Raw genomic sequence first — 27,089 nt, forward strand, 5'->3', positions numbered from 1 at the left:
GTGATCCCATGGCAGACTCCAAGCAAACTGGATAGTGACAGGACTGGAACATTCCTAAGGCATTCTGAGGCTGAGCTGCCAAATCCCACCTAGATGTAGAATAGCATAAAAGCCTCAGAAAATCCTGCTTCTACTGCCCTTAACTTTGACTTAGAGACAGACTTAGAAATACTGTGTTAGGATAGTAGAATAAAAAAGCTCAGTAAGTGAGCATAAGAATTGTACTGTTCATTTTATAGCTTGTAAATGGGTATGTTGTTCTGCATTTCAAAGTGCTTTAATGTAGTGTGCTCATCATTCAGATTTTAAGAGCTTTGAGATGTATTTGTAACTATCAGCTATATTGATCTGAAAGTTTGCTTTCCTCAAGAACATGGGAGCTGTCATAAATGATCAAAGACTTATCTAGACCAGAACCTGTGAGTTGAGCTGTGTTGAATACAAATGTAATCAAGAAATAACCTTCACAACATGGAAATGAGAAACTGATTTTTTTCTGAAGGTTCTGAATTGGTACCCCTTTTGCAGCTTCTTTCTCTTAGAGTTGCTGTTCTGACTGTAGGCAGTATTTTCTGTGCAAATTGATAGCCTGTTTTAAATCTTGCAGTTACTGAAACTGCTTGTGTTTGTACTGCTTGTGCCTTGTTATTTGATGAAGTTCTATTGAGTTTAAATCTTGTGCTTTCCAATTTCTTTGAAAGAGCATATGCTTTCATACTGAGATGGCAAACAGAAATGCCTGATCTGCTTCTGTGTTGGGGAAACAGATCATCAGGGATCTGCATTTAGAGTTCTGGCTTCTGCAGAGCATGGTAGAAATGATACTGCTGTGCAAAGGAAGTTGAAGTGACTAAATAAAAGCAGAAGAAAATTCTTTGTCATAACTGTTACCCAAATTGAGTAGAGCATTAGCAGTTCTTCCCTGTCCCACCAGGCTTGTTTCACATTTGGTACTGGCTCTTCCAGCTACACACATTTTGGATTCATTGAGGTCAGGGGGTGTTGTGCAGAGGGAAACCTGCCAGAGCTGGGTGTATGGGACACTTACCACTTTACTCACCTTGTAGAAAATATCTTTTTTCCAAATTCAGGAATTCTGAACTATACAGACTAGAGCTTGGCACTTCAGAAAGCTTCTAAAATGCTTATTTTCATGAAGCTTCGTGGATGGCAGCTTTTTTTTTCCCCTCTGTCTTCATGATTTTCATGCCTATAGATGGATCTCTTTTGGAGGCCTTCCAGGTCCCACCTGAAGTAATTTCTTTCAGAGAAGAATAAATTTAGACACTCTTTCTGATATATAAGAAACTGAATTTTGAAGTACCTTGTGTCTTGTGAATTCAGAACAGATGAATGCCAGGAAAATTATTCATAGCACAGATCCTCACCCAAATCTTTTGTATGTAAGATAAGTGTAAATTGAAGAGGATTGCAGTAAAGAAGTCTCACCAGACAGGTGTTTTCTTAGGAATGATCTGAATTAAGCTTATCAAGGATCAGTCAGCAGCACATTTGTGTACTTGGAGTTTGACTGAGGTAGCACCATGTTCTGGGAAGTCCTTCTGCTTTTTGGCTCAGTGTAGGAGCCAGTTGTTACCTGTGGCTTTCCTTTCCTGTGAACTTCCTTGCAAACTGTAATCACTTTGTGTGTTTGTGGCTCAGCAGAACAATGATCAGTGATTTAATGAGCATCTAATTTGATTCATCTAACCAGTACTTTCTGGTATATTTTATTTTAAGCATCTCATTTTAATTGCTTAGTGGCAGATAGCAAGGTACACCTGTACAAACTCTTCTCCCAGAACTGGTCAATATAAAAATCTAATCTTACGTCAAAGGATATCTTCAAATTCAATTCAGGAAACAGGTACCAGAGGGAGTACATCTGCTGTATGGGCTGTAATACTGAGATACTGAAAAATTGCTCTTTGCATGGGCACTGCACTGTTGTAGTCATTGTCATCTCTACAAGACTTTCATAAAAATTGAAAGGGAAGTGAGAAGGCAAATTCATTTTTCCCATAACCAAGTTTTCTGTTTCTTTTTGCACTGACACCGAATAGAGAAATTAATACTATTTATTCTGAACTGGCATTAATGCTTCTTATACAGTGAAATATTTTGTTTGTCCTAAACCAGTAGGGGTGGCAGTTGCCTGCTTTCTCAATTTACTGTTTTCAGGTTGGAAGCATCCTGCATTCTGTGTCAGAATCCAAGGTGCAGGTTAGAGCATGATGCCTGACACAGGTGTGCACTGGTTGGGTCACTTGTCCCAGTCCTAATAATGTTTTTCAGAAAGTAAAAGCAATTGAAAAGCAAAAGTTTGTCTCCCTTGCTGATAATTCTGTAGACCTGTAGCTGGATTTTTAGATGTGTCTGTATTGGCAGAAATGACCAGCTTTTCTGAAGACAGTTATCATTGGGGGATTTATTACTTACAAGATACAAAAAATAAAAAAGAAAAACCTCAAGCAAGCTCAAACATTTAAAGGTAATTATACTGTATGGTATAGAGTCCCCAGATGAATGGTTATTTAAATCAGTAGAATAACCTTTCATTGGGGTGTACATTGAAATGTTCTCTTCTGCAGCAGGTCCTCGTGGTTCAGAACAACTTTCATGTTTAAAAAACAAAGATGAAGTTGTTAAGGTCTTTTAAGATGGTTGTTCAGTTTCTCCATCTCAGTTTTGTTTTATGTTTTACTAAGGATCATAAGAGATTTCAGATGGAGTTTGTCCTCAGTTTGTTAGGGTGGGGCATTTCCATTGCTGCTTGGGTCATGTCAGTGTTCATCTCAAGTTTGCTGAGGCCCAAAATTGTTCTGTCTCTGCAGACAGAAGTCTCACAGGTATTGTAGTATTAGTTCCCCAAGCAAATGAATGTTTCTTTCTCTTTGAGAGATGTCTTGAAGAGGAAAACCCCAAACCATACAGTGTTCAGTACTTGCAGCATCTGCTAAATGCTTGTGTGGGTGTCAGTTCTTAAATTCTGTGTGATGATTGTGGCCAACACTGGGTCACCATTTACTTCTGATATAATTTTTTTTCAAGATGGCTGTGCTTAGGAGAGAGCAAGATGCTGCTGTCCTAGAAATGTTATATAAAAAACAATATTAAAAAAAATTGTGTTATCAGTGAAAAAAAATTATACTTAAGAAATTAATTAAATTGTTTTTCAGCAGGTACGTGAATACTGGTGGCTGTTTCTCTGTTTCTGGTTTGTTTCTTTGTATTTTTAAAATCATAAGTTGAATTTTAGGTTAATGATTTCTTACTAATATACTGGGGTTTGTACTGAATTACAGGGGATTACTATATGAATTTTACCTTTTGAATTGTTTGTACCTCCATCCTTATTTATAAGCACTATTAAAAATTGCTTTCTTCTTTTAACATTTTACCTTTGCAAAATTGCAGTTGCTTCTTTGAAAACCTGACAGAGGTGGGAAAGTGATTTTGCTTTAGCAGGAATCTGCTGCTGCTGGGATCTGTCCCCTGGCAGCTTGAGGTTTCTTCCAGCATTGGTCAAATCTCACACAGCTATGGATGTCTCAGTTGTGACATGTTTGTGCCAGAGGGAAGCCAGGCAGCCTTTGTGCAGTGCTGCTGTGGCAGAATGCTATATATATGCATTTTTCTGGGGAATATATTTAGAACCTTGACCAAAAGTATTTTTAAAAGGACAGTTAGTATTTTAAAGGGGTACTGCTATCAAGTTCTGGTTTTGTTTGTGTTTAGTGGTGCTAAGTAGATCCTTGAGCAGTGATCACCTTTCACTACTGCATTAGAGTCCAGGTAAAATAATTTTTCCTGTTGCAGAATATGGCTTTAGAAGAACTGTCTTTTTAGTGCTTTAAGAAACTGTCATAGTGAGCTGTCCAGTTTTTGGGTTTTCTTTTTTAGTGTTAGAATAACTTAATTTGTATTCCTTGACACTTTGAGACAATTTGTCAGTACATTGAGGGGTATGGCACAGAGCTAAGATGCTGTTCTGCCTGCTCCTGCTTCACTGCTGTGAGATTGTCACTACTTTTCCAAAGAAAGAGCACTGTAACTGCAGTCAAGTATTTAGGCTGTAGCCTTTATTTTAAAATAATGGTTGCCTTTGTAGAAAGAATAATAGAATTCTGTGTCACTACTCTATTTCTTCGAGAAAAAAATGACATAAAAAGAAGTATAGGGTTTTATTACCTGTATGTTTTATTTCCTGTATGTAAATATCCATTTCACTGTAATACCTGGTGAAACCCATTTGAAATGGAAAGCATTCCTATTTTTGATTTCATTATGCTGTGAGCGTTTTAACTATTTGTTTAATTGTAACTTGCAGAATTGTTGCTTATCACAGTCTTGTTCAGGTTTTCCCCTTCTGCACCCCCAGACCTTTTCTTTTGTTCTGCATGGTCAAACTGACTGCAGAGCTCTGAGCAGAAACTTAGGCTGGCACTGAAAGATTTTTGTTCTGTATTACCCAGTGCTGATGTGGATTACTGCCAAGAGACTGCAGAGTGTACTATCACACAGAAAGGTCATTATGGTGCTTAGCACATTTTAATGGCCAAGTGGTAGAAGTATAATGGTATTAATGTAAAATTATTACAGGTTATTTTGTGCTGTGAATACAGTAGACTTAAGGGAAACAACATGGGTGCATGAATAAGGCATATTATTTTCAGTATTGTAAAAACTTCTTGGGTGTACAGATAGAATTGACAGTTGTAATGCAAACTGCAAAAATCCAGTTTTTTAAATTAAGAGATAAACATAGAGTTGTATACATCCTTTCCACTGATGGTGGTTAAGCATAGAAGCCATGTTTTTCAGAGTTGCTTCCAGTATAGCAGCAGTTGCATAAATACAGAAAATCTCCTCAGTCTACTAACAAAAAAAAAAAATTATTCTATTAATACTTAAAGAATGTGGTTCACATTTTAGAGAAGTTAGGTTTCCAAATACTGTCATCGTCATCTCCTGCTGGTCTTTTCCTTTCTCTCTTGAAATGTTACTCTTGTTTATTTTTGTGCCTAGGTACTTCATTGTCTCAGTGTGAATCAAGTGGTTCAATTTCTCTACCAATAAGTAAGTGTAAATATTTGGATATGCCTACAGCCAAACACAGGGAAAAGGTAATGTCAGTTTACTTTCTCTCATAGAATAAAGCTGAAAATAATGTTTTGTTGTGGCTTTGGGGTAGTTTTTTTGTTAGTTTGTTTCTATTGTGTTTTGAAAGGTAATTTCCGTTCCTGTTTTAAACACTGTACAAAACTTCTGGGTTTTTTTACAAAACCATTGCATAAAACTTCTTAGAGGAAGAAACGTTGCTGTTACACTTTATAGGTATTCATGTAAAATATGTACAAGGCTGTGTGCCCATCTTCTTTTCTGTCATCTTCTAATGCACTGTAGTATTCCAGTTATCTCTGATAGAAAAGATGGCACAGTGTGCTGAAGAAACTTGCTTTGTGGCTTGGAAGCTGTTGATATTTCAGATCTGTTTGAAACCTGTTTTGAATTTTTATATGTTTGAGTTCTTTATATCTTTTAAAACTCATATACTTACAAGTTTTCTTGAAAAATTGTTTCAGATTGTGTCTCTCATACAAAACAATTCAGTTGTGATTGTGGAAGGAGCGACTGGCAGTGGAAAGAGCACCCAGATTCCCCAGTACATTTTGGATTATTGCATGACCCGGTCTATGCCCTGCAACATTGCTGTTACCCAGCCTCGCAAAATCAGCGCCAGCAGCCTTGCCAGGTGGATTAGCAAGGAAAGATCATGGACACTTGGGGGATTTGTAGGATACCAGGTATGAGGAAATCCAAATTGTATTTAAAAATGCATTAAAAAGTACTCTATATTCTTTTTTGGTTACTTTTAAACATATCTAACGTACTGAAGAAATGTTAGAGAATCTGCTTTTGAAGTGGAATTGCTGTTTTTTTATCTGTCTCCTGCTAAATGATTGTACTTAAATCAACTTGTACATTTGAACAACTGTAAATCGTGGTGGGACTTCAACAGAAAATAGGTGCCTGCATCAGACATGTCTACATTATTAATCACTGAAATTGTTGCAGGAGAACTATGTTATGTCATTTTCCCTCTCAACTCCTTAAGTAATTTACTATCTGTTTGACTTTACTACATTTACTTGTCTCTGTCAGCACTTCAGTGCGTTTATGACCAGGTTTTTCTGTAAACAATCTGTTGTTCTTTTTTAACAAGTGAAAAACTCAAACTAGTTTTTCCTCTTAAATTAGTCTCTTCCTTTTGCTTTGTTCTGCTCACCTTCAAGCCCACTTCTGTCCCTCTGTTTAAACTTGATGCCACATTCCTCTTTTGGCACAGGTCCTGGTGCTGTGATCAGCTCCTTGTCAGCAGCCACACTGAGCTGCAGTGATGGTGGTTTCATTGCTGGGTTGGCCACAGCTCTGTCTGCATGAGCTGCTCTGGTTCCTCAGCCAGGGGGTTCACACTGCTGTTGAGTGGGACAGTTCATGGAGAATTCTCTGCTTCTGGAATGCTTTGTTCAGAGCAATATTTGCTGAGCTCTTCTTCTCTGCTTCCTTCTGTTTCTTGTTGTTTCTTTCTTGCACTTAGAGTAATATGTGTATGTTTGCTAGCGTGCATTTAAAGGTTTCTGTTTCTTCATAGATCTGCAGCTTCAGATTGCTTCCTAATATGCTATTTGTGTTAGGTGTTCTTTGTTACCCCTAATCTAATTTTGTACAATTTTCAGGTCTGAAGGGGTTTGATTTTTAACTGAGTGACAGTGCGGCTCATAACATGAGCTCTTACATGTCAGGCTTCTGCTTCATCTGTTTTCTGGTTTTTTTCCCCATGTCTGTTTTCTTCTGCGCCACATCATAAACATGACAGCAGTAACCAAAACACTTGTGTTACCAACATTATTCTCATACTAAATCCCCAAAACACAGCACTGTACCAGCTACTAAGAAGAAAATACCTCTATCCCAGCAAAACCCAAGTTACGTATGTTGTTTTTTTTAAAGTAATTTATATGTAAAGCCTTTGTGATTTTTGATACTTTACAGTAATTCATTATTAAATTGGTAAATTGATTCATTAGACTACTGAGTCTAAAAGACTTAAAATAGTACTGTGCTTCCAGACTGTCTTCAGGACAGTGTATGTGGATGTGCTGTGCTTGTCTCACCAGTACTTGTGTGAGCTGGGCAGAAGCAGAGGGAAATGGTGGAGTGCACTTGTGTCTGCTCTGGGCTGATCCAAAGCTGCACATGGTGCTCACAGCTCTGCCTGCCTGGGCAGGTTACCCCTGAGATAGCTAAAGGTACCACAAGTATGTTAGAAATCAAAAAGCTGTTTCATATTGGGTTGTAGAACCTTTCTCTCAGGAGTGTGTTGCCTGGTCTTGGTGATAACTTAAACCTCTTTCCTTTCCCATCTGGTAAGCAAACTACATTTTGGCAAAATCTTTTTCTTGCTCTTTATATCAATGGAAAGGATGGCGTATGCATGTACCTTTAGAAGTCTTTGAAGAATTCTCAGTCTAAAGTCCCAGCAAGGAATTTTGTTACTTCATAAAATTTCAGAGTTTTAAAATTTTTGGAAACTTCTCCCAAAGAAAAAACAGTTAATTGATTCTGGTAAGAACACTTTTGTATGGAGACTTGTTCAAGTGGGAGTAAATAATTTTGATGACTTTACACTGTGTTTGATTTTGGAGTTCTTTCATGTGCATGCTTCTGTAACTACAATAAATATGTTTTCAGCTAGTGTGTATTTTTCTTACTCTTGTTAGTTAAGTTTAGAGAACGTTTCAACAAAGGAGACGAGGTTGCTGTATATGACAACTGGAGTTCTTCTTCAGAAAATTGTTTCTGCCAGGAGCCTAACTCAGTTCACACACATTTTCATTGATGAAGTAAGTTGCTGGGAGTAAGTTTAATTTTCATAATAATAAAACCTCTTTTTTCTCTTACCACGCAAGAAAAGAGAAATGCAGACATCTGCTTTTAAAAGTATTTTATATAAGTTTTCTAAGGTAACACTTGCTGAAATAGGCTTGTCTGCATTCCTTTGAGCACCATGTTTGGAATTGAAGGTGTGGGGAGGGTTTTTGGGAGTCCATAATTTTTAATGTAGGTGCCTTGAAATGTTTTTTGAAACCAGTCCTGTGGAATTCAAGAACCTGTCCAGCTAGGACTGTCAGGAGAAGGCAGCTACTTTTTACTCACTGGGATATTAAAATGTCTTTATTCTTCAGGGATGTCCTGAAAAATATCTCTGTGAAAGTTCTGACTCCTGGTTGTGGGTACAGTTCACTCATGAGGATTCATTATTGTTGCTGTCACTTCACTAAGAAGCTAAAGACAATACACCTGTAATTTGTATATTTTTACATGTGTATATGCTTCTTTTATATGGAAAGCAATATTTGACTTTTAATCATAATCAGATATGAAATTGTACTGTCACAAATCATGAATGTAAATCTCATGTAGGATGTACAACATCTTGGGATGTAGGTATACAGAAGAGAACTTAGTGGTTTGGGGTTTTTGAGGGGTTTGGGGTTTTTGAGGGGTTGATTGGTTGGTTTTGGGTATTTTTTTGTGTGTATGTGTTTTGTTCTAGCTTGTATTTTTTATAAGTACCGTTCTTAATTTTTATCCTGTGACTGGCAGTGTAGCTGAGAGCTACTTTAATTCTTGGATATTTGAGGATCAGGGAGACAATAGTTAGTGTACCATTATACTATTACAGTAACAAGGCTGTCATGACTGTACCTGAGATGGTGCACTGGAAACCTGGAAAAGATTGAGCCAGTGATTACATTTTTGAATGAAGTATTAAATTTTCCTTGTACAAACAGAAAAAGAACAAAAAACCCCAGAGCCTAAGGAATTGTATCAATGCCTTCATGGAAAAGATTTGAGTACTCCAGTGTATTAGCAGAGTGTTGAAAACCATAATATTTCTTTTAGTAAGGAAATTCAGGTTAAATGTAGATTCAAAAGCTGAAACATAGAAGGTGCACGCATAAAGTGTTATGTTCCTTTAGTTTTAAGATTTATTCATTATGAAAATGAATGAATAAAGTTTTCTGGCCCCTTAGAGAGGAGAATGGCAGAGGTTTTTCAAAGTTTGTTTTCTTGGGTGCTGTAATTTGAACTGATGTTACTGGTTTGTACCCCTTCTTTCAGCAGCATCCCTCTGTCAAGACTGTGTGTGTTGTTTTCTTCCCCAGCCAGGGTTCTGGTCCCTCCTGCTGCTCATATGTCACCTTTTCCTCCACACCTACTACAGAGATTGGGATCTTGAGTCCACAATCACTGTTTTTAAAAACTGAATGTTCTCCACAATATTTTTAATTGCAGGTCTCACCCCTCTCAGTGTACTGCAGACATTTAGGACCATACTTAAACACACTAGGACCAAAAGTCTTGGTTCTCTCAGCAGGATCTTACTGTCAGCCTGAAAACTACCTTAGCTAAATTAGTTTTTGTTATGGGACAGCATTGAATATGTCTTAGGTTTACATTATATTAGAATATGCTAATTAGCCTCCAGGACATGAATGTTGACTTGTGAAGGCTGAACTCCAGAAAAAGCTGCTGCACTTAAAATATTTAAATTGTAATTCAAGAAAGGGATATGGTCATCATGGATAATGTTGGAAAGAAGTGTTTACTGAACTGTAAGGAGCAGGCAGAAGGCTTGGGTGCTAGGATATATAAAGAATTGGGTGTAAATGAATGTTTTAGAAAGCAGCTGTGTATTGGATCACAGCTGGGAGCCATTGGGAATGAGGCACATCTGTCTATTTTGCTTAGTTTTCAGACAAACCAAAACAGTCCCTGGATCACTTGGGATCTTAACAGTATAATTAATTTACCCAGCATCAGCATCACAGACTTCTGTGACTGTCAGCTCTAGTACAACCAGTGGTTAGAGCTCAAGATTGATTTTTTTTTTTTAGTCATTTTTTCTAGATTTTCTTGACTTTAGAGTGACATGATTTTCACAAAGGGTTCTGTAGTCATCTGAAGACTTTTGTTGAGATTTTAAAGTATTCTTAGCATGCCTAGGCTCAAAAGGTGTGTGCTTTCTTGTATGAAAATGTATTGTTATTCCAAGTTACAAAAATAAAGCATAAAATTGAGTAGGAAAGTAAGAGATCGTCAAAAGGCAGAGGATGAATTAATGGAAATTAAATTGTGGATAATGTCTTCCAGGTGCACGAGCGTACAGAAGAAATTGATTTCTTGCTCTTGGTGACCCGTAAACTGTTGTGTACAAATTCACAGAATGTGAAGGTGGGTTCAAACTGAATTCTCCTTTTTCTTGCCAGAAAATTTTTGCACATCTTTTATCTATGAAGGCCCTATTTTAAAGAATTCACCACAAATTGATATGTTATTACTTTTTACCAAAATATTTTTTAGTTTGCCACTCCTCATAAGTAAGCAAGCTAAGGGGCATTCTTTTCCTGGCTGCTGTAATGTGTTCTGAGACACTTCTTTTTTTTTTTCCCCCTCATGTTAAAATGCATTAATTTCTAAAGCCTGCTTAAGGCTAAAAATGCACGAAGGATATTTGACTAGAATTGCATATTGGATATTGAGGGCAGTGCTTTTTCTTGGTTAAAATGGTAGCATTAACTCCTGGCAATACAAAAAGCCTTTTTGCTTAAGTGGGACAACTTATCTGAAGAAATAGCAAAAGATCAGAAGTGCTGTACTGTAATTTCTGGGCAGAACTGGTAGTAAAATTTGGCTGAGGTTGTTCTCTGCATGTTGATCAATTCTGCTTTGTACTAAAGCAGAGTTCACAGACATTTAGCCTGACATATTTGGTCTTTGGGGTCTCAAACTAATGAACTCCTGAAATGTTAGAAATGAAGAAAAAGTGATGGGAGTTAGGCTAACTCAGTATCTTGCTGTGCATCTGTTTGGGACTACAGATACTTTGTGAGACTGCATGTCTCTTAAGTGCTTTGAGATAATAGTTTAATGTGATTTTTTTCTGTGCAAAATAAAGTCTAGGTTGGCTGGTTTTGTTGCCATTGGAAGGAATGATGTGTTCTTTTGTGCAGTCCATCACATTGATTCAAACTTGGTCTTTAGGTCTTCCAAACATGCTGTCACTGAAAGGGCCCTTTCATTTGGCATAGGACATGGCTGTGCACTTCACATCTTTCACTTTTTATCCATTTTCATGCTGATTTAGATTTTAGAGAAAGTTCTTGTCTTTAGATTTAGAGACAGTTATGTGAAACTATTCAGCCATTTTTATCACTTGGCTCTGCCTACAGAGAAGAGCTATAATTTGATCAAACTGAGTTTGTGAGAAGTTTGCCCTTTATTCTGATTATTGGATTGGTTTCAATGGAAGGAATCCCTACAGGCCCTGTCATCTTTTCTGTTAGAAAATATTTTTCTTTAAGAGGTTCCTGACAACTTTTTCATTTTTCTCTATAGTTCCATTTCAGTCTCTTGAAATTGTCACTGAAAAATTTTATCCCCTTTATATCATTCTCTGCAGTTGTTTCTGCAGATGACAGTTTTTTAATATTGTACAAATCTGAGAGAGACCTATATTTGAGAGAGTGGAGGGCTGTCCCTTTGAATTTTTTTTATGTTGAAGAAGGGAGAACTCTTGATCTCACTTGCTGGCCTTGAGCAGAGTGGAATGGGCTATTCAGTTTGAATTTATATACTAAGCCCATTGTCTCCTACTTCATTCCTTTTCATCCCCTTCTGAAAAAACTGTAAAGCGAGGGAGCTTTGATGTGGCCAATTCATTTAGAAAATGTAAGGTTGTCTTCCCATCTCCCTGGATTCATGAAACAAAAGGGTGCAAGGAGCCCTATTTAAGAGAGGAAATAAAACATTTTTAACTCAGGGTGGTATGAAATGCATGTGAGCTGTTTGTTCCCTGGTTTGGAATTTGCAAACCTCAGAAGCAGCAGGTAATTCAACATTGCATCAACTGACAGGAGTTAGTTGAGTGATTCTGGTGTACTGAGGACAAGATCTACCTGCTGAAGTAACCAGTGTAAATGATGCTGGATTTTCTGGCAGGTGGCTGCTGCAGATTATTATTTTTAGATCACAGAGCAGAAGTTGGATTGTTCTGAGCTTGATCTTGCTGGGATAGGATTTTGAAAGAAACCTGAGACTGAGAGTGGCTCTATTAGGTCAAACCAAACAGTGCAGTTTCCACAGTTACTAGTAACAGTTCTTGGTATCATCTAGTGGGTCTTTGGACATATCTGTGTTGTACAAGTGGTTTTGGACTGCTTGGTCTTGAGCTTTGATTACCATCTGTTCTGATGTGTTCATCTGCCACGTTGGTGATTCGTGCTTGTGGAATTTTTGCTTCAGGAGTTACATCAAACTTTTGGTTCAGTTATGTGACCCTTCAGGCACTCTGTAAAGAATCTGTCACTTCTTTCCACTTTGGAAGGATTCCACACAGATTAGAGTCCAGATTACAAAAGTTGTCTGGAAGGGATAGTTTAATATTCCTTGCCTCTAACTGCAGCCTTAGATTGGATTTTGTTTGGATAGCCTTCAGAGAAGGTTACATTTAGCCTATTGCCCTGACATAGGTGAGTCACTATCTGTGGAGCTATGAGGCAGTCCATGCTGTAGTGGGACAGATTTCATATATTTGCAGAATTATGTCATTTCAAATTTCTCCTTTGAGGATCATGTTGGAAAACTTCACGGTTTAGCCTGCCCTTTCCATGTGTTCCTTGTGCCTGAGCACAGTTGTACAATGCAATCTTCATTAGTTTACCTTCCTGTCATTTTGTAAGGGAGGGATGCTTTTGTGTTTTACAGCATTTCTGGTTTGGGTGGTGGTGAGATCTTTATCAAGGGTACTGTGTGGTTTTGGTTGAATTTTCACCACGTTGTCTGCCCTAGGCATTCTAGCCTGAGCCATTCTCTTACAGGTGCTTGCCTCTCTCCATGTGCTCATTAAGGTATCTTAAGCATTTAATTTGATTGTCTTTAATATCCTTAGGTTACATATCTGTAGTAACCAGAATTAGATCATTTAACATGAGGAGGAAATGGAGAGTTCCATGTAACAAGACAATTTGTGTTAAAATTAATGCTTTTATTAATCTTGCATTTAATTTTCTGCTATAAATTTTTTAACAGATAATATTGATGTCTGCTTCCATCAACTCTAAAGAACTAGCTGATTACTTTGCACTTCCAGTTCATTATGGCTTGAATCCAGTCTGCATATTTAAGGTGGAAGGCAGACCTTTTGCAGTTGAAGAATATTATCTTGATGATTTGAAGGACATTTTTGATATACAGGTATTGTAAATATAATTTAATTTCTTTTGACATAATAAGAAATTGGAATAATCAATTGAAAACTGTGTAATAAAATGACATATAGCCACTTTTATATTACAATTCTAGGTAAGAATAGATGATGATAAAACAGGAGTCTTCTTAAGAGCAGACTAGTTTATTTCATGAAACAGAAACGTTTCAGTGGGATGAGGCATTTTGTTTGATAGTTGCATTCAAAATGAACAGTGTGAAAGTGTGTGTGGAAAGTAACATAAATAGATTTAGAGATCTGTTTGAATATAGCTGACAAAATCAGGGAATATTTCCTGGGTTGGTTCATATTGTTGTTGTGTATCAAAAGCACAAAGTGCAATGAAATGAAGAGAAAGCAATCATTTTTGATTAGAACTTGGATATTATCAAGTTGGCTTCTCTATAAGCTGAGACTTTCCTATTTTTCTGTCCTGTTGCTTTTCTTTTTTTTTTTTTTTTTTTTTTAATAGTGCCAGAGATGTTATGCAGTAATTTTGAACCTTTTTCTGTTGTAACCATGTAAGCCACCGTGGCAAATGTGTAATTTTGAGTAATGAAAACATGTTAAAATCACTGATACCTCTCAGATCCCTGGAGGGCTGTGCTGGAGAAGTCCTTCTCTGATGCTTAACGAGAGTAGGTGCTGGCTGAAGATTTGTTTGCTTTATCAATCTAGTTTATAAACTGCACAGAATGTAATTTTTATATTTTGTTTTTAGAGTTTCTGACATTATAGCAGGTATCTCTGTAGACATCAGATAATGAAGGAATGAATGTAAATGTGTGATTTGTTTTCTGTGGTTTTATAATAGGAGTTTCTTTTACATTTGAAAAACAGCTGGGCAGGAATTCACTTGAGTGAGCTCTTTCAATATTATGGTTCAAGGCAAAATAAACAGGTTAAAGCAGAGTACAACAAATGCACTCAGGCTGTATTATGATACCCAGTCTAAAAATAACTGGGATGTGGGTGTAATTATTGGTCAGTTTTGATGCAAGACACTATTAGAATGTTATTACAGTGAAGGAGATGGGGCATGCACTTAAAAAGCACCAGAGGGGGGAACACACTATTATTATTTAGCTTTCATCCATCAGTTCTACAGAAGATAAAATAGTGAAATAAAATAGGAAGCCCAGAAGAAAATTAATTGCTTATGCTGTACATATAAGCAGTATGTGTACATATTGGCATTGGTTATGCTTCAACAGAGGCAAGGTAAAATCAAAGGCTTCAACCATAGAAGTTCTAATGCAAACAAAGGAACAAACTCAGCTGCTTATAGCAGTTGGCCCGTCAGCATTTATACGTTAGTATCACAGTCAGATAATAGGGAGGAGATTATGTAATACATGGGCTTTGTAAAAGGTTTTTGATGATGACAACAAAAAGATATCCGGGAAATTGAGTAAGAAGTCTCCTTCAGTCAAATTTGATTTGTCATATCTGCACTTGGAGCTGAATGTCAGCTTGCACACCTTTCACCTCAGAGGTCATGAACAAAGGAACTGCCTTCAGTGCTTAGCCCTTTTTATACTTTTTTATTTTTTCTGTGTTTTTTATTTAAAGTTTTCATCTGATTCTGTATCTTGTGTTGTCCTATCTATAGCCATTCTGTTTTTCAGCAAGATGAGGAGAGTATGTTTGTCCAAGATGTTTCTTGTGGCTTAGGGCAACAATAGAAGCACATAAGTGCTCTTGATTTTCTTTTTTTTAATATCTATATAAAAAAAGGATGAAATTGAATTCTAAAGCACTGATTCTTGGTCTGGATCTAGTTTCTTATGGTGCTGTGTGTGAAGATTTTCTCTGAATACTAGTTACAATTAAAAAATTAAAATGTGGAAGGTCTAAGATGGTTCGTGTAACATCCTAATAAAATGAAAAGTAGAATGTGAGTATTAAGACAGTTAATGAGTTAATGCTGCCATATGGAGGCTGAGGCACATCTTGCATCATGCTAAAATCTAAATCAATTAGATAACTGCCTGAGGTACAGGCTTCAGGCTTTAATTCTTGATGGTTTATTTTCACCTATAAAAGCCTGTAAAATTTACATAAAGGAACACAGCAGTTAAGAGTAAATGCAGTCATTGCTCTTTAGATAAACAGAATTTTTCTAAGTTTACTTTTGATTTTAAAATTAGTAACTGTAAAACTACATTGCATAAATCTTCAATCATTTCCTAAAGCATCTCAGTCAAAATCAGTTTAGTTGTTTGCAGTTGTCTCTTGGCTGTGAGATGTGAATCTTCATCCCTTCTCAAAAAATCTTAGAATAATTGGATGTTACTGTAGAGATGTAGAATTCTTCCATGAATCCTGCAGACCTCTTGGCTTTAATACATCACTCATTTCTGCATGTGATAGTGTTTTAAAACTGTGCTTGAAAATAAATTTTTAGGAGTAGTTTTGACTTGAATAATTTGTCTGTTCATTGATGCTGTTGTGATTTGGAAGATGACCAAAAATGCCAGTCTTTTTTTTTTTTTCTGTATGTGTGTTTTCGTTCAACCCTCTGCTGTGGCTAGACAGACATCTAGCTGAATCAAAGACAAAGCTTTCTACTTGAATTACTTCATTTGTAGGAAAGAATAAAAAAAAGGGAGAAACATTTTTCAGTGTAGCACTGGCTTGCCCTTGCCCATATACTGGGTCACTTATAGGTGTGCTGCTCAGTTTGTGAGCATGGGCTTACAAAAAACTAGTTTATTTTTCTTGTGGCATAATGAGCTTGGTAAACACATTGTTCTGGATTTTTAACGGAATAATGACTTTGTTCATACCAGTGACCTCTAAGGCCCAAGGAATCATTGAAACACAGGTTTCATGAAAAATGCATGAAGACTCTATCTATAGGCAATTTTCAAGCTGGATGTATAAATATTTGCCTTTTGTTCTGGATAGTGGTAGAGATATGAAATGCAAATTTAAGAAAGGAAGGAAAATGCAAAAATGCAGCCCATTTTTGGCTTGCAAAGGTAAAAACTCCTTCGTGTCCATGGAATAGAGTCAGAGTCCTGGTGGAAGGTAGTGAGCTGCTGTCCAAAGCTGTTCTGATTGTGTTGTATTATTTCAGTCAGGTCTGACTGGGGTTTGGATTTGCTGTTTGTCACATTATTACCTTTTACTGGGAGTGATGTGGAAGCCTTGTCCTGTTAGAGAATGCTAAAGGTACAGTCAGCAGCAAAATTGAAAAGACAAATTTGACAGTTAGTTAAGCAGGAATAATATAAACCAAAAAATCTTATGTTGGAGCAGCCCAGAAGAGATAACTTGCTTAGATTTTTCACATATATTATGGCAAAAATTACTTTGAAGAAAACAGTCAAGTATTTTTCAGGTTTCTCCTGGTTTAGTCAAGCTGAGGACTGAGGTTGCAGTGGCAAATGCTGATGTAAATCAGTGTTTCCAGATTGGTGCTAGGAGCTGTGCTTTTGTGATTGGCATGAGCTCCTTTACAATGGGAAAGTGGTAGAAAAATTACTAATTTCATTTTAATAGTTTAGATAGTTAAGTGATCTGTGATTTTAGCTCACTGAAACACTTGGTTCAGTAAAGAGTTTGCACTAGAGTGAGGGGAAACTCTGAGAATGAAAGGTGAGCAGTTATCAAAAGCCATTTTCCCTACAAGAGGAAAACATGTAATGCTATATAGACCTTTTTCATAGCAGGTCTAGTGTTGCATGGCTTTGCAAGGGTTCCTCAGGGTGAGAGAGATAGACGAGCATCTTGCTTCATGATCAGAAGTCTGGATTTATTAATTTGATATATAATACATTATGACTATACTAATAGGAATAGAGAGAAAAATTCAGAAGCTGCTAAGCTAAGAATAGGATAGGAATAGAATCACAAAGTTCTGTGTCCAGGCAGAAAGCAAGAAAGCTCTCCTGTGAGTGGTCACTAAATCCAAACACTCACAGAAGACCAATCACAGATGCACCTGCTGCATTCCACAGCAGCAGATAATTATTGTTTACGTTCTCTTTCTGGGGCCTCAGCTTCCCAGAAGAGGAAAAATCCCAAAAAAGGTTTTTTATGAAAAGATGTCGGTGACAGTGTAGTTCATTAAGCATAAAACTGAAAAGTGATTTAGTTACTGTCTTTGCTCTGAAGACTTGATGGTGTGTGTTCTTAAATACTAAAGCCTTGAGTTTGTACAGAATGCTGGAAAACAACGTAGACACCATGGCTTTGTTGAGTACAACAGAACAGTAATTCTTTGACAGGGTGTGACCAAAACCCACTAAATGAAACAACAATTTAAAGGAGAAAGAGTTACGTGGTTTATGTGCAGGCAGGTAGAGAGATCTGTGTGATAGCAGCTGTGAGAAGCACTCTGCCTTCCCTACACAAATTCCTCCCTGTCGTCCTGCTCCCAAGAGTTCTGGTCAGTTCCCATGTGCCTGACACTTTAGGATAAGGGGCATGTTCTGCAAATGAATGGAGGGTGGGTTGGTGCTTAAGTAGGTAAATATCACAAGTATTTCTTCAGCATTAAAATTGTAGGATACTTGAAGAAAAACATCTGTTCAGAAGGTAATGAGTACATCAGGTGAAGTTACTTCTTCTGTACTGGATCAGTTTGAATTGCAAGCACTTGAGAAATTGAAATACATGTGTGAACTACAGCCTTGTAGCCAGTTACACTGTGTTAACCTCATTACCTCCTTCTCCAGTTTCATCTTCAGAGCCTTGGGCAGCCAGTGATCGAACAGAAAATGTATCAAGTGGCAGTGGCTCTGATTCAGTCATTTGATGAGCTGGAAAAGAGGAGCCATGGGTAAGATGCAGTTCAAGATCTGGAATCAGTGGCTCTTGGGGAAATGAGAAGCTAATTAAGCAGCAGCAGAGTCCGTAGTTATTAGTAGAAACTTAATTTTTACTTGCCCAATATTTTACATATTTGTCTGATTTGTACCCAGTGTTCCTAAAGTGCACTTCATGCCCTGAAGCATGAGTGACTATTCAGGGCAGCCATGTCATATGGAAAATAAATTCTTTACTGTAGACCAGAGCTGAGGAGTACTTAGATCAAGAATTATATAAATATAAATGCTACTGCTTTATAGTGTAACAAAAATATGCATAATTTTATGGGGAAAAAAGGATAAAAGCTAGGCATTAATTTTCACTGGCTGTTTAGTGCCTCAATGTCATGTGAAATAAGTAAATAATGGATTTTTCTGCTGTGTTTTGTAAATTGATGTTGAGTATCTGAAGATGTAATAAAGTTACTTCTACCACTTTGTCTATCACTGTGTGTTAAGTAACCTAATTCTGATTATTTTCACTGCAGAATGAGAAAGTTTGTCTTGTCATAGTTTTGGAGAAAACCACTAAATTTATTGCTTTGGTTCTACTGTTTATATCTTGCATTTTTCAGAAAACATAGTTGAAAATAATGGTTGGAATCTCATTTCTTCAGGAAGTTTAAATAATTCATGCTACAAAAAGTGTGCACTTCTGCTTGTTCTTCCAGAATAAAATAACTTGGGGTAATGAGGTAGATTGAGACTGTAAAACTAATGAACCTGTGTTTTCTTGTTAGGGAGAAAAAGAATTTCAGTGGCACATTGGAACGTGGCAGCGTGCTCGTGTTTTTACCAGGTGAGTCTATGTCTTAATAACTTTCTTTTTTGTTATTTTTCATCTAATGAGCTCCCTGCTGGCACTTCTTCCAGGGATTTATTAAACACATACTTAAATGAGGTCTCTTTGGGCATTTTTTCTTGGAAACTGGTTTAATTGTGGCAATAATTGGAAAAGCTGTGAGTCAAAAATGAAGATGTTATGTATTTTAAAAATAATAAAATTAATTCTGTAGTTAAACTACAGAAATGCAGTTGCTAAATTTTTTAGTGCAGTTATTAATTATTGGATGAAGCTCCTAGGACTCTTTTAGAGGTGTTTTCTTATCTGCATATAGTGTGGTCTTCATTTAAATTGTTGTAAAGGCTCAAATTCCTGTTTTTCTTTCCATGTACGTGGTTGGTGTGCTTGTCGTGCTCAAAAGTACACATGAAGATGTAGAGGTTATTGATCATAAAACTGGCTATAGATGTAGTCTTCTGTAGAGAGCAAAACCTCAGTTGTCTTGCACAGAAATTATTGTAGGCTTTGGTTTTGACTGCCATTCTTTATTTAAACTCACTTTAATCAGTGCTGGATTTTAGAGGCAGTGTAACTGACCTGCAGAGTAGATTTCCTGAACATCATAAATCTGTTACCTGGTGGTTTCAACTATTGTTTTACTACATGAGCTGAACTAACATTCAGCATGTTAGTTGAAGACTTGGAAAAGATTTGGTTGTGTTCAAGTGGAAAGTCACATTGAAGTCCAGGGCAGCTGTTCCTTGGACACAGTGGAGTCTGTCCCCACCTGGACTTTCTAATTCTGTAAAATGTTCATGAATGTCATCTCCCTGCTGTGTTGAGCTTAGGAATAGGCATGCCAGGGCAGGGGCTGGAGGCCCAGCTCACCAGCTGAAAGATGCACTGCACTTGCAGAGCAGCTTTCCTTGGAGTGTTCCCCACTAGCTAAAAGGCATTAGAGCTGCCTTTCTTGGAATTACCTTCACTATAAAATTAATGTCTAGAAGGAACTACTTCATTGTGTCAGTGTAACACCCATTCCAGTTTGTGATTAATAAAGTAGGGAGACCATGTCTGTTGCCTCTGGCCTCTTGATATTGGTGTTTGTCTGGTGTGGTTTTTTGTTTGTTTTTTTTGTTTGTTTGTTTGTTTTGTTTTTTTGTTTGTTTGTTTGTTTTTTTTGTGGGTTTTTTTTGGTTTTTTTTTTTTTTTTTTTTTTTTGGTTTTTTTTTTTTTGGGGGGGGCTTTTTTTTTTTTATTTTGTTTAAATACATTCGGTAGATTTGTGAACGCCCATGCGGTATTAAGCTGGTACACTCAGGTTTGTGTTTTATTTGCTCAGTCTTTAACCTTGTTTTTAAACTGGATACTCAAGACTGATCCAGAACACAGGATTAGCAAACACCCCACACCCCTTGAAATTTTCCTCACAAATGTTTATACAGAACTGGAGAAAAGGGGAGGTGAGCCCTCACTTTACAGCACAGCAGCTGAGACAGAGCTCTGGGTTATTTTTACACATTTAACATCCACATTTAGGATGTTGATTTGAGATGCTTCATTTTTTTTTTTTTGAGTGCTAATGATTGCATAGCATTTTGAACCTTAAAAATAACACTCCCACTGACCTGTGAAGTTGAGTGTGCAGCAGCAGCCAGAAAGAGCAATGCTGTGCTGAGGATGCTGTTGAGTGATTTTTGCCCACTGACTTTGTGGAACTCATTGATGGGGCAGAATCTGATTCCAAAAGGAGCTGCAGCTGTCTCAAGTAGGATGCCATGTTTTCCCTTGTAATTGCCTGTCTTGTTCACTGCTTAATTTTTTTGGTAATGCTACCAAGTCTGATTCTGTTTAGGTAAGTATTCTTCAGTACTCACCTCTCCTTTGATTCCACAACTTGCCCCTCTCTAGGTAACAGGTGATGCCATGTTAAAATGTAGAGTAATCTTCTTAACATACATGCATGAATATGTTCCAAATGATCTAATTTTATCTGTTCTGCTGGTGTTGATCTCATTTTTTCTGTTCCATATTTTCTTCTGCACTTCTCCATGCCCTGCTCTCCTTACTATCCTTGTATGTTTGCCAGATAGATTGTGTTACTGGCTCTCATTTCATTCTGACACCTTTGTCACTTCTGAAACTGGTCAGCAGATACTGCCTGCTGTGTCTAGTCAGTAATTACTAGACTGATTAATAATTACTGTAACAGTGATGATGCAGAGTCTTCTCTGCCAAACACAAATCAAACTTTTTTAGTTGTTTTTATTTGTAAAAACAACCTCCATGGAAATCCACTGTGGGACAGGTTTTTGAAAATGGGACATTTGGAATTGAAGTCTCAATAAGAAATAAACTAAGCTTCTCAGAAAGATTTATATCTGTGGAGGTATTCAGGAAAATAGAAAAAATCCCTTAGTCGTAAGATTTCCCCTGGCTGATGTGAAATTAATGCCCCAAAAGATGGGCACTGTAATGGCCAAAGGTGAGATAGCTAAGACAGAAATGGCTTTTTTTCTTCTTTTTTTTTTTTTTTTATCCTTGGCTCTACTCTTTGAAAGAGCTTGTTTTGACTGAAATACACAATTTTAGCCTAAACTAGACAGATATTCAGCATGTGTTGTCAGTTGTAAGAAGCTGAAACAAGGACTAATAATGGAATGTTGTCAAATGACCTTTATATCTTTATTACGTGTTAAATTAATGCCAGATGGTTCTTCAAAAATTGACTCACTGGTTTTCAGAGATTTATCATTATATTTGCTGTTTAATTCTTCTAACATTTTATTATATGGTAAAAAAGAGGTAATAATGACAGGCAGTTAATAGTTGATGTTTTTGAATTGTTCCTCATGACTAAATGAAAAATTGAACTCATGATTACTTTTTCCCTAGGTTTAGGTGAAATAAGATACATGCACTCATGCCTCTCAGATAAATATCAAAGGTAAGTTAGACCACATTTGTTTCAATTCAGTTAAACCTGAATATGAGTTTTTCAGCTGTATGAGTTTCAAGTGCATAACAGGGTTTAGCACAGAAGTGTAATAAACTTTAATATTCTTGCATCAGTAAATATTTCACAAATATATTTTTTTTAGGTGGCAAGTGTACCCACTTCATGCATGTGCAACATTGGAGGAACAAAGTAAAGTATTTTCAGCTACGGTTCCTGGCTACAGAAAAGTAAATATTTTTTAATCATGACTTTTTAAAAGCATGTGAAACTTTCTGCTAGAGTAGTAATAGCAAACAATAATGTATTTAAGTAATATTAGCTGTTCTAACTCAAAGCATTTTATGAGGACAAAGCACTTCAGTTTTTCAGTGTGTAAACTGATGGCCTTTCTTACTGAGCTTTTGTTTTAACTGGTGTGCAGACCTCAAGAGAGGTGCAATAACTTGAGGAAGTTACCCTTAAACTATTGCCTACTGCTGTTTTTATCCTTCAGAATGGTTTGTGCATGTTGATTCCTGCACCTGCCCAACAGGAGGGGCTGCTGGTGGCACTGAACAGCAAAGCAGTGCCCCAGTATGGGAGAGTGTCCCGCCTTGTGCCCCACATTGTCACTGCTGCCTTGGTTTTCTCCAACTGCTGTTACTGAGAGTGTGTTGCTGCCAATAGTGTGATGATTCCTTATAGCAAAGGCACAAGGAAATATTGTCATTCTTCCTCTACACTGTCCTAATGCCACACTACATCATTATGCTTTTTTCAGCTCAGAACAAGAAAATACAAGGGGTTTGTGTTGTCCTTCCATGGTATTGCTTTTTTTACTGCGCGGAGCAGAAATGCTGTGTTGCCATTACATTTATGTTTCTTCATAGCAACTTAGATTTTTCATGTAGAAACATTAATGCAAGTAATTTTTTGTTTATGCATTCCTTGCTCATTTTTTTTGCTTCAAAACTCAGGTTATTCTAGCTACCAATGTAGCTGAGAGCTCTGTAACAGTTCCTGATGTTAAGTATGGTAAGTTGTCTAAATCCTCTAATTTTCTATACACTGTGTTTGTAATACTTTCCATACTTGTACTTGGTTTGGTCTCCAGGATATTTCACTGTTCAAAGCACTGCTGTTGGCATGTTGAATTATTTCATTCACAACAGAGAAATCTGAATACATGAACATATAGAGCTACTGAGTGGGAGGTTGGTTTAAGTCTTCACTAAGGGGTAATTTTAAGTGCAGCAACAAGCAGAGCCAGACCTCATGTCACAAGTTAAGGTTTTTAATCACATTCTGACTAGGTTTTGAAATAATTGCATCAGTTTAAGCAATTTTTCATACAGGGTTTCTAAATGCAGAAATGATTGCCTTTTAATGATTGTCATCTACAGTGATTTATTATTTTTGTAGTAAGATCTGTTAGCAATTTGTTTAGTATTCAGAATATCTTGGGTCTGATTGTTTATAAATCTGTTGTTCTTTTTATTGCTATTCAAGTTATTCAGACTTTTCTGATAATACAGATTATTCTTGTGTATTTCTACTGCCATGAGGAAGTTTTTTTTTATTTGCAGTGATAGATTTCTGCTTGACTAAAATTCTGTTTTGCGATAAGGAAACTAATTACCAAAATTTGAGGCTTTGCTGGGCATCCAAGACAAACTGTAATCAAAGAAAAGGTAAGATGACAATAGGTAATGCAAAGGAATTTTAGAAGCTGACCTTCATGAACAATTCTTTGTTGGCTTTTTCTTGTATTAATAGTAAAAAGAACAGATTATTTTGGCCATTAATACTTGGTAAGTCTTTACCATGTCAGGGTATAAAAATGGGATTAAACAACTCTGTGTGAATGATTTTTTTTTTCCCTCAAGTATATTTGCAGAGGAGTGTTTTGTATCTTACTGAAGAGTATTAAAATTCACAGACCATGGATTCTTTGGGATTTAATAGCAATTTTTTTATCACCATTTTTGTAAAGGGGGGATATGTACTGCTAGGTATTTATGAACTGCTTGTGAGGTGCAGCAGTAAAAAGAACTTTCATGTGTGTATGTCACTATTAATGACTTGGAAAATCCACAGCAGTGTTTCTAGTTTACACCAATGTTTATAGCACAAGGATAAATAAGATTCCATATTGTCTCTTCTAGTAAGATAGTCGTCTTAAATATCAAAATCTTTTTAAGTTTCAGTCAGAAATAATACTAAATAAATTAATAGCAGTGATATCTTCAGATCTAAAAATACTGTAATTTTTAAGTTTTATGAGGTCTTTACAATTACAGCTGGGTGCCAGATGCCCACCAAAGCTGCTCTATCCCCTCTCCTCAATTGGACATGAAGAAAAATGATGACAGGAGGCTCAGGGTTTGAGATGGAGACAGGTAGATCACTTAGCAATTAGCATCACAGGCAAAACAGACTCAGCTTGGGGAAATTAGTTTCATTTTATTTCCAAACAAATCAGTCTTGGCTAATGAGATATAAAGCCAAATCTTAAACAGCTTCCCTCCACTTCTTCCCAGGCTTGGACTCACTCCCAGTTTCTCTGCCTTCTCTGCCCTAGTGGTACCCAGTGATGGAAATTGGGGATTGTGGTTGGTTCACCTCAGATTCTCTCTGCTGCTGCTTCTTCCTTACACCCTTGCAATGTCAGATATATGGAAGTTTCCAGCAGCTTCTTACAGAAGCCACCACAATAGCCATACCCTTCCAAGGCCTCACTGTGAACCCCAGTATACAGGTTTATTTCCATTTGGTTCCAGGTCAGCCAAGGTCACAACAACCAGGAGAAGTAGCATTCTGTGTAGAAGACTTGGGCTTGTGCATGTGACTTAAAAATGTGGCCTGAAAAATGAGTCCCGCTCTGTGGGACACTGGTGGAGTGTCCCACAGAGAGGAGTACCCTTCAGTTGTTTGAAGTGAATGGTGTTAGGATTTGTGAAGATAGAGTTCTGAGTCATTGTGTTTTTCTGTAAATAGTAGATCATAAAGACATTTTGCTGTTTATCATTGGAGCTTAAAAGTTGTTTATATTGAAGATGATTTTCTAGCTGTAGAGTCAAATAGGAAATGCCTGTTCAACTGAGAAAAATGGCTGTTGATTTGAGGGCAGTTATGTGAAAGAGGTATTTGAGTGAAATAGTTATGTAATTCTTTTGTTAGTTACTGCTCCTATGAAAGCAAAATTTTTTTGTCCTACCCTTCTGTGTCCTCTGGGCCTGTCTGCTGCAAGAGAGCAGAGACTGCTCAGCCTGCAGCATCAGCTGTCGTGTGCTGCTCAGCTGCCCAGAGGCTTTGTAGATGGATGGCTTTGGAAAAAACTTGTGCAATTTACAAATTGGTGATTTGTTTTTTCATGTGAAGGTCGTGCTGGACGTGTTTCCAAAGGCTACTGTTACAGGCTCATATGCAAGGACTTCTGGGCAGACTGTATTCCAGAGAAGTCAGAACCTGAGATGCTGGTAAGGCTTTTGGGTTGAGGATTAGGTTTTCTTTAATTCCTGTAGTCATAGCAGAGAAACTTTGCTTTACTTTCTCTGAAGATGATTGGAATAGTTATTAATAACTAATAGCAATGACTAGAATTCAGCTTGATAACTATTTCACAAAGATCATTCCACATAGTTTCCTTATAGAAGGAGATAAATTATAGCAGTAAAATTGATGTGGATTAGAAATAAGTAATCCACTCAAAAGAAAACAAACTCTTTTTGTACACAATTAACTGCAGATTTTGCTAAATTGTAAACTTACTACTTCATATAAAACACTTTGTCACACTTGCCATAAGAGGAGAGTAACAATAATCTTGTCTTCCCTTCAGCATTGTCCATTAGGATCTACAGTCTTAAAATTAAAGAAGCTTGATATGGGGGAACCAAAAGCCTTGCTGGCCACAGCTCTCTCTCCACCCAGTGTGGGTGACATTGAACGTACAATACTTCAGCTGAAAGAGGTAGGCTTCCTTTTAAAGTTGTTAAAATCAGGGTAATAGGAATGTACTGCAGAAGTGGTTTCCTTTGTATTTAAGGTATAGCAGTCTTAACTGGAGCCTCAGATATGAATTGTGTCTAGAGAGTCTTTCATGCCTTGGTCTCTTGTTGGGTTTCCATCCTTTTAGCATAATTTCTGTAGCTACATCTTTAAAACACAATTGTAATTTCATCAGGGAGTAATGATACTCTTTGAGGACTAGCATCTATGGTGAGAAAGAACAGAGAAATAGCCAAAAAACCCTTTGTAAGCGATATTGTTTATAAATAAGTAAAAAATCAGACTCATAAACATATGATTTATAGAGGTCAGTCTGAAGATACCCCTCTCACCTGTACAAGAAGGATAATAATTTTGATTTTCAATTAAAAAAATTAAGGAAAATCTTCATTGCATTAAAGTTTTTTTTCCCAAAGTGCATAAGAAATAAATATTTGCATTATTTGTAGCTTGCTTTTATATCCAGTATATGTAGCAGCTTTGGTTTCAAAATTGCCAGGCTTTAAAAATTGTCTTAGGTGTACTTAGTCAGCTTTTACAAGTGAATACATTTTAATTTTTCTAGCTTGGAGCACTTACAACCTCTGTGCAAACAGAAGATGATCTGCATGATGGTGAGCTGACTTTCTTAGGAACGGTGCTGACACAGTTGCCACTGGACCTGCATCTTGGAAAATTGATAGTCCTGGGGCATGTCTTTGGTTGCTTAGAGGAATGCCTTATTATAGGTAACTGAAAGAAAACATGTGAGAACATTTCTCTAGAACCAGATGATTTGCAGGTTTTAATTTTGATTTGTTTTTGTTGTAGCTGCAGCGCTCTCTTCGCGGAATTTTTTTGCAGTACCTTTCAAAAAGCATGTTGATGCATACAGGTAGTGCCCCAGATGTTTCATCACTTTCTAACTACGTTTGACAGCTTAGGGCAGAGTTGATTTCCCAATATAATTTTCCGTCTCATGAGTCTGATTTTCTGTTAAAATGCTAAGAAGTGCAAAAAGAAGCTTGTCTGAGTAGCTGATACTGGAATCTATTTATGTGGGAACATAAATCACAGAGCCTAACTCACCATCTGCTGAGCACAAGGCCTGGTTCTTCAGCTTTGCCTTTTTCATGTTGCAGTGTCTATTAAAATGATTCTTTAAATAGCAAGGACAATTACTTATTATTATCCTGCTCATACAGAGCATCTCCTTCAGTGAGG

The 27,089-nt window shown here is 37.0% G+C and overlaps 1 protein-coding gene across 1 annotated transcript in view; it reads left to right on the forward strand.

Annotated features, from left to right (window-relative positions):
• The window catches only part of TDRD9 (tudor domain containing 9), a 52,467-nt gene that overhangs the window by 1,626 nt on the left and 23,752 nt on the right, over positions 1–27,089 (forward strand). The window contains exons 2-16 of the mRNA XM_059475303.1: positions 5,029–5,126; positions 5,586–5,807; positions 7,785–7,907; positions 10,222–10,302; positions 13,159–13,323; positions 18,022–18,125; positions 18,894–18,952; positions 21,833–21,884; positions 22,039–22,123; positions 22,853–22,910; positions 23,462–23,566; positions 25,257–25,354; positions 25,717–25,848; positions 26,452–26,614; positions 26,697–26,760. Coding sequence (XP_059331286.1) covers positions 5,100–5,126; positions 5,586–5,807; positions 7,785–7,907; positions 10,222–10,302; positions 13,159–13,323; positions 18,022–18,125; positions 18,894–18,952; positions 21,833–21,884; positions 22,039–22,123; positions 22,853–22,910; positions 23,462–23,566; positions 25,257–25,354; positions 25,717–25,848; positions 26,452–26,614; positions 26,697–26,760 — 1,538 coding nt within the window. The 5' untranslated portion in view covers positions 5,029–5,099. The remainder of the gene's footprint in view (positions 1–5,028; positions 5,127–5,585; positions 5,808–7,784; positions 7,908–10,221; positions 10,303–13,158; positions 13,324–18,021; positions 18,126–18,893; positions 18,953–21,832; positions 21,885–22,038; positions 22,124–22,852; positions 22,911–23,461; positions 23,567–25,256; positions 25,355–25,716; positions 25,849–26,451; positions 26,615–26,696; positions 26,761–27,089) is intronic.

This window comes from Ammospiza nelsoni, chromosome 6 (assembly GCF_027579445.1).
Source record: "Ammospiza nelsoni isolate bAmmNel1 chromosome 6, bAmmNel1.pri, whole genome shotgun sequence".
Classification (NCBI taxonomy): Eukaryota; Metazoa; Chordata; class Aves; order Passeriformes; family Passerellidae; genus Ammospiza; species Ammospiza nelsoni.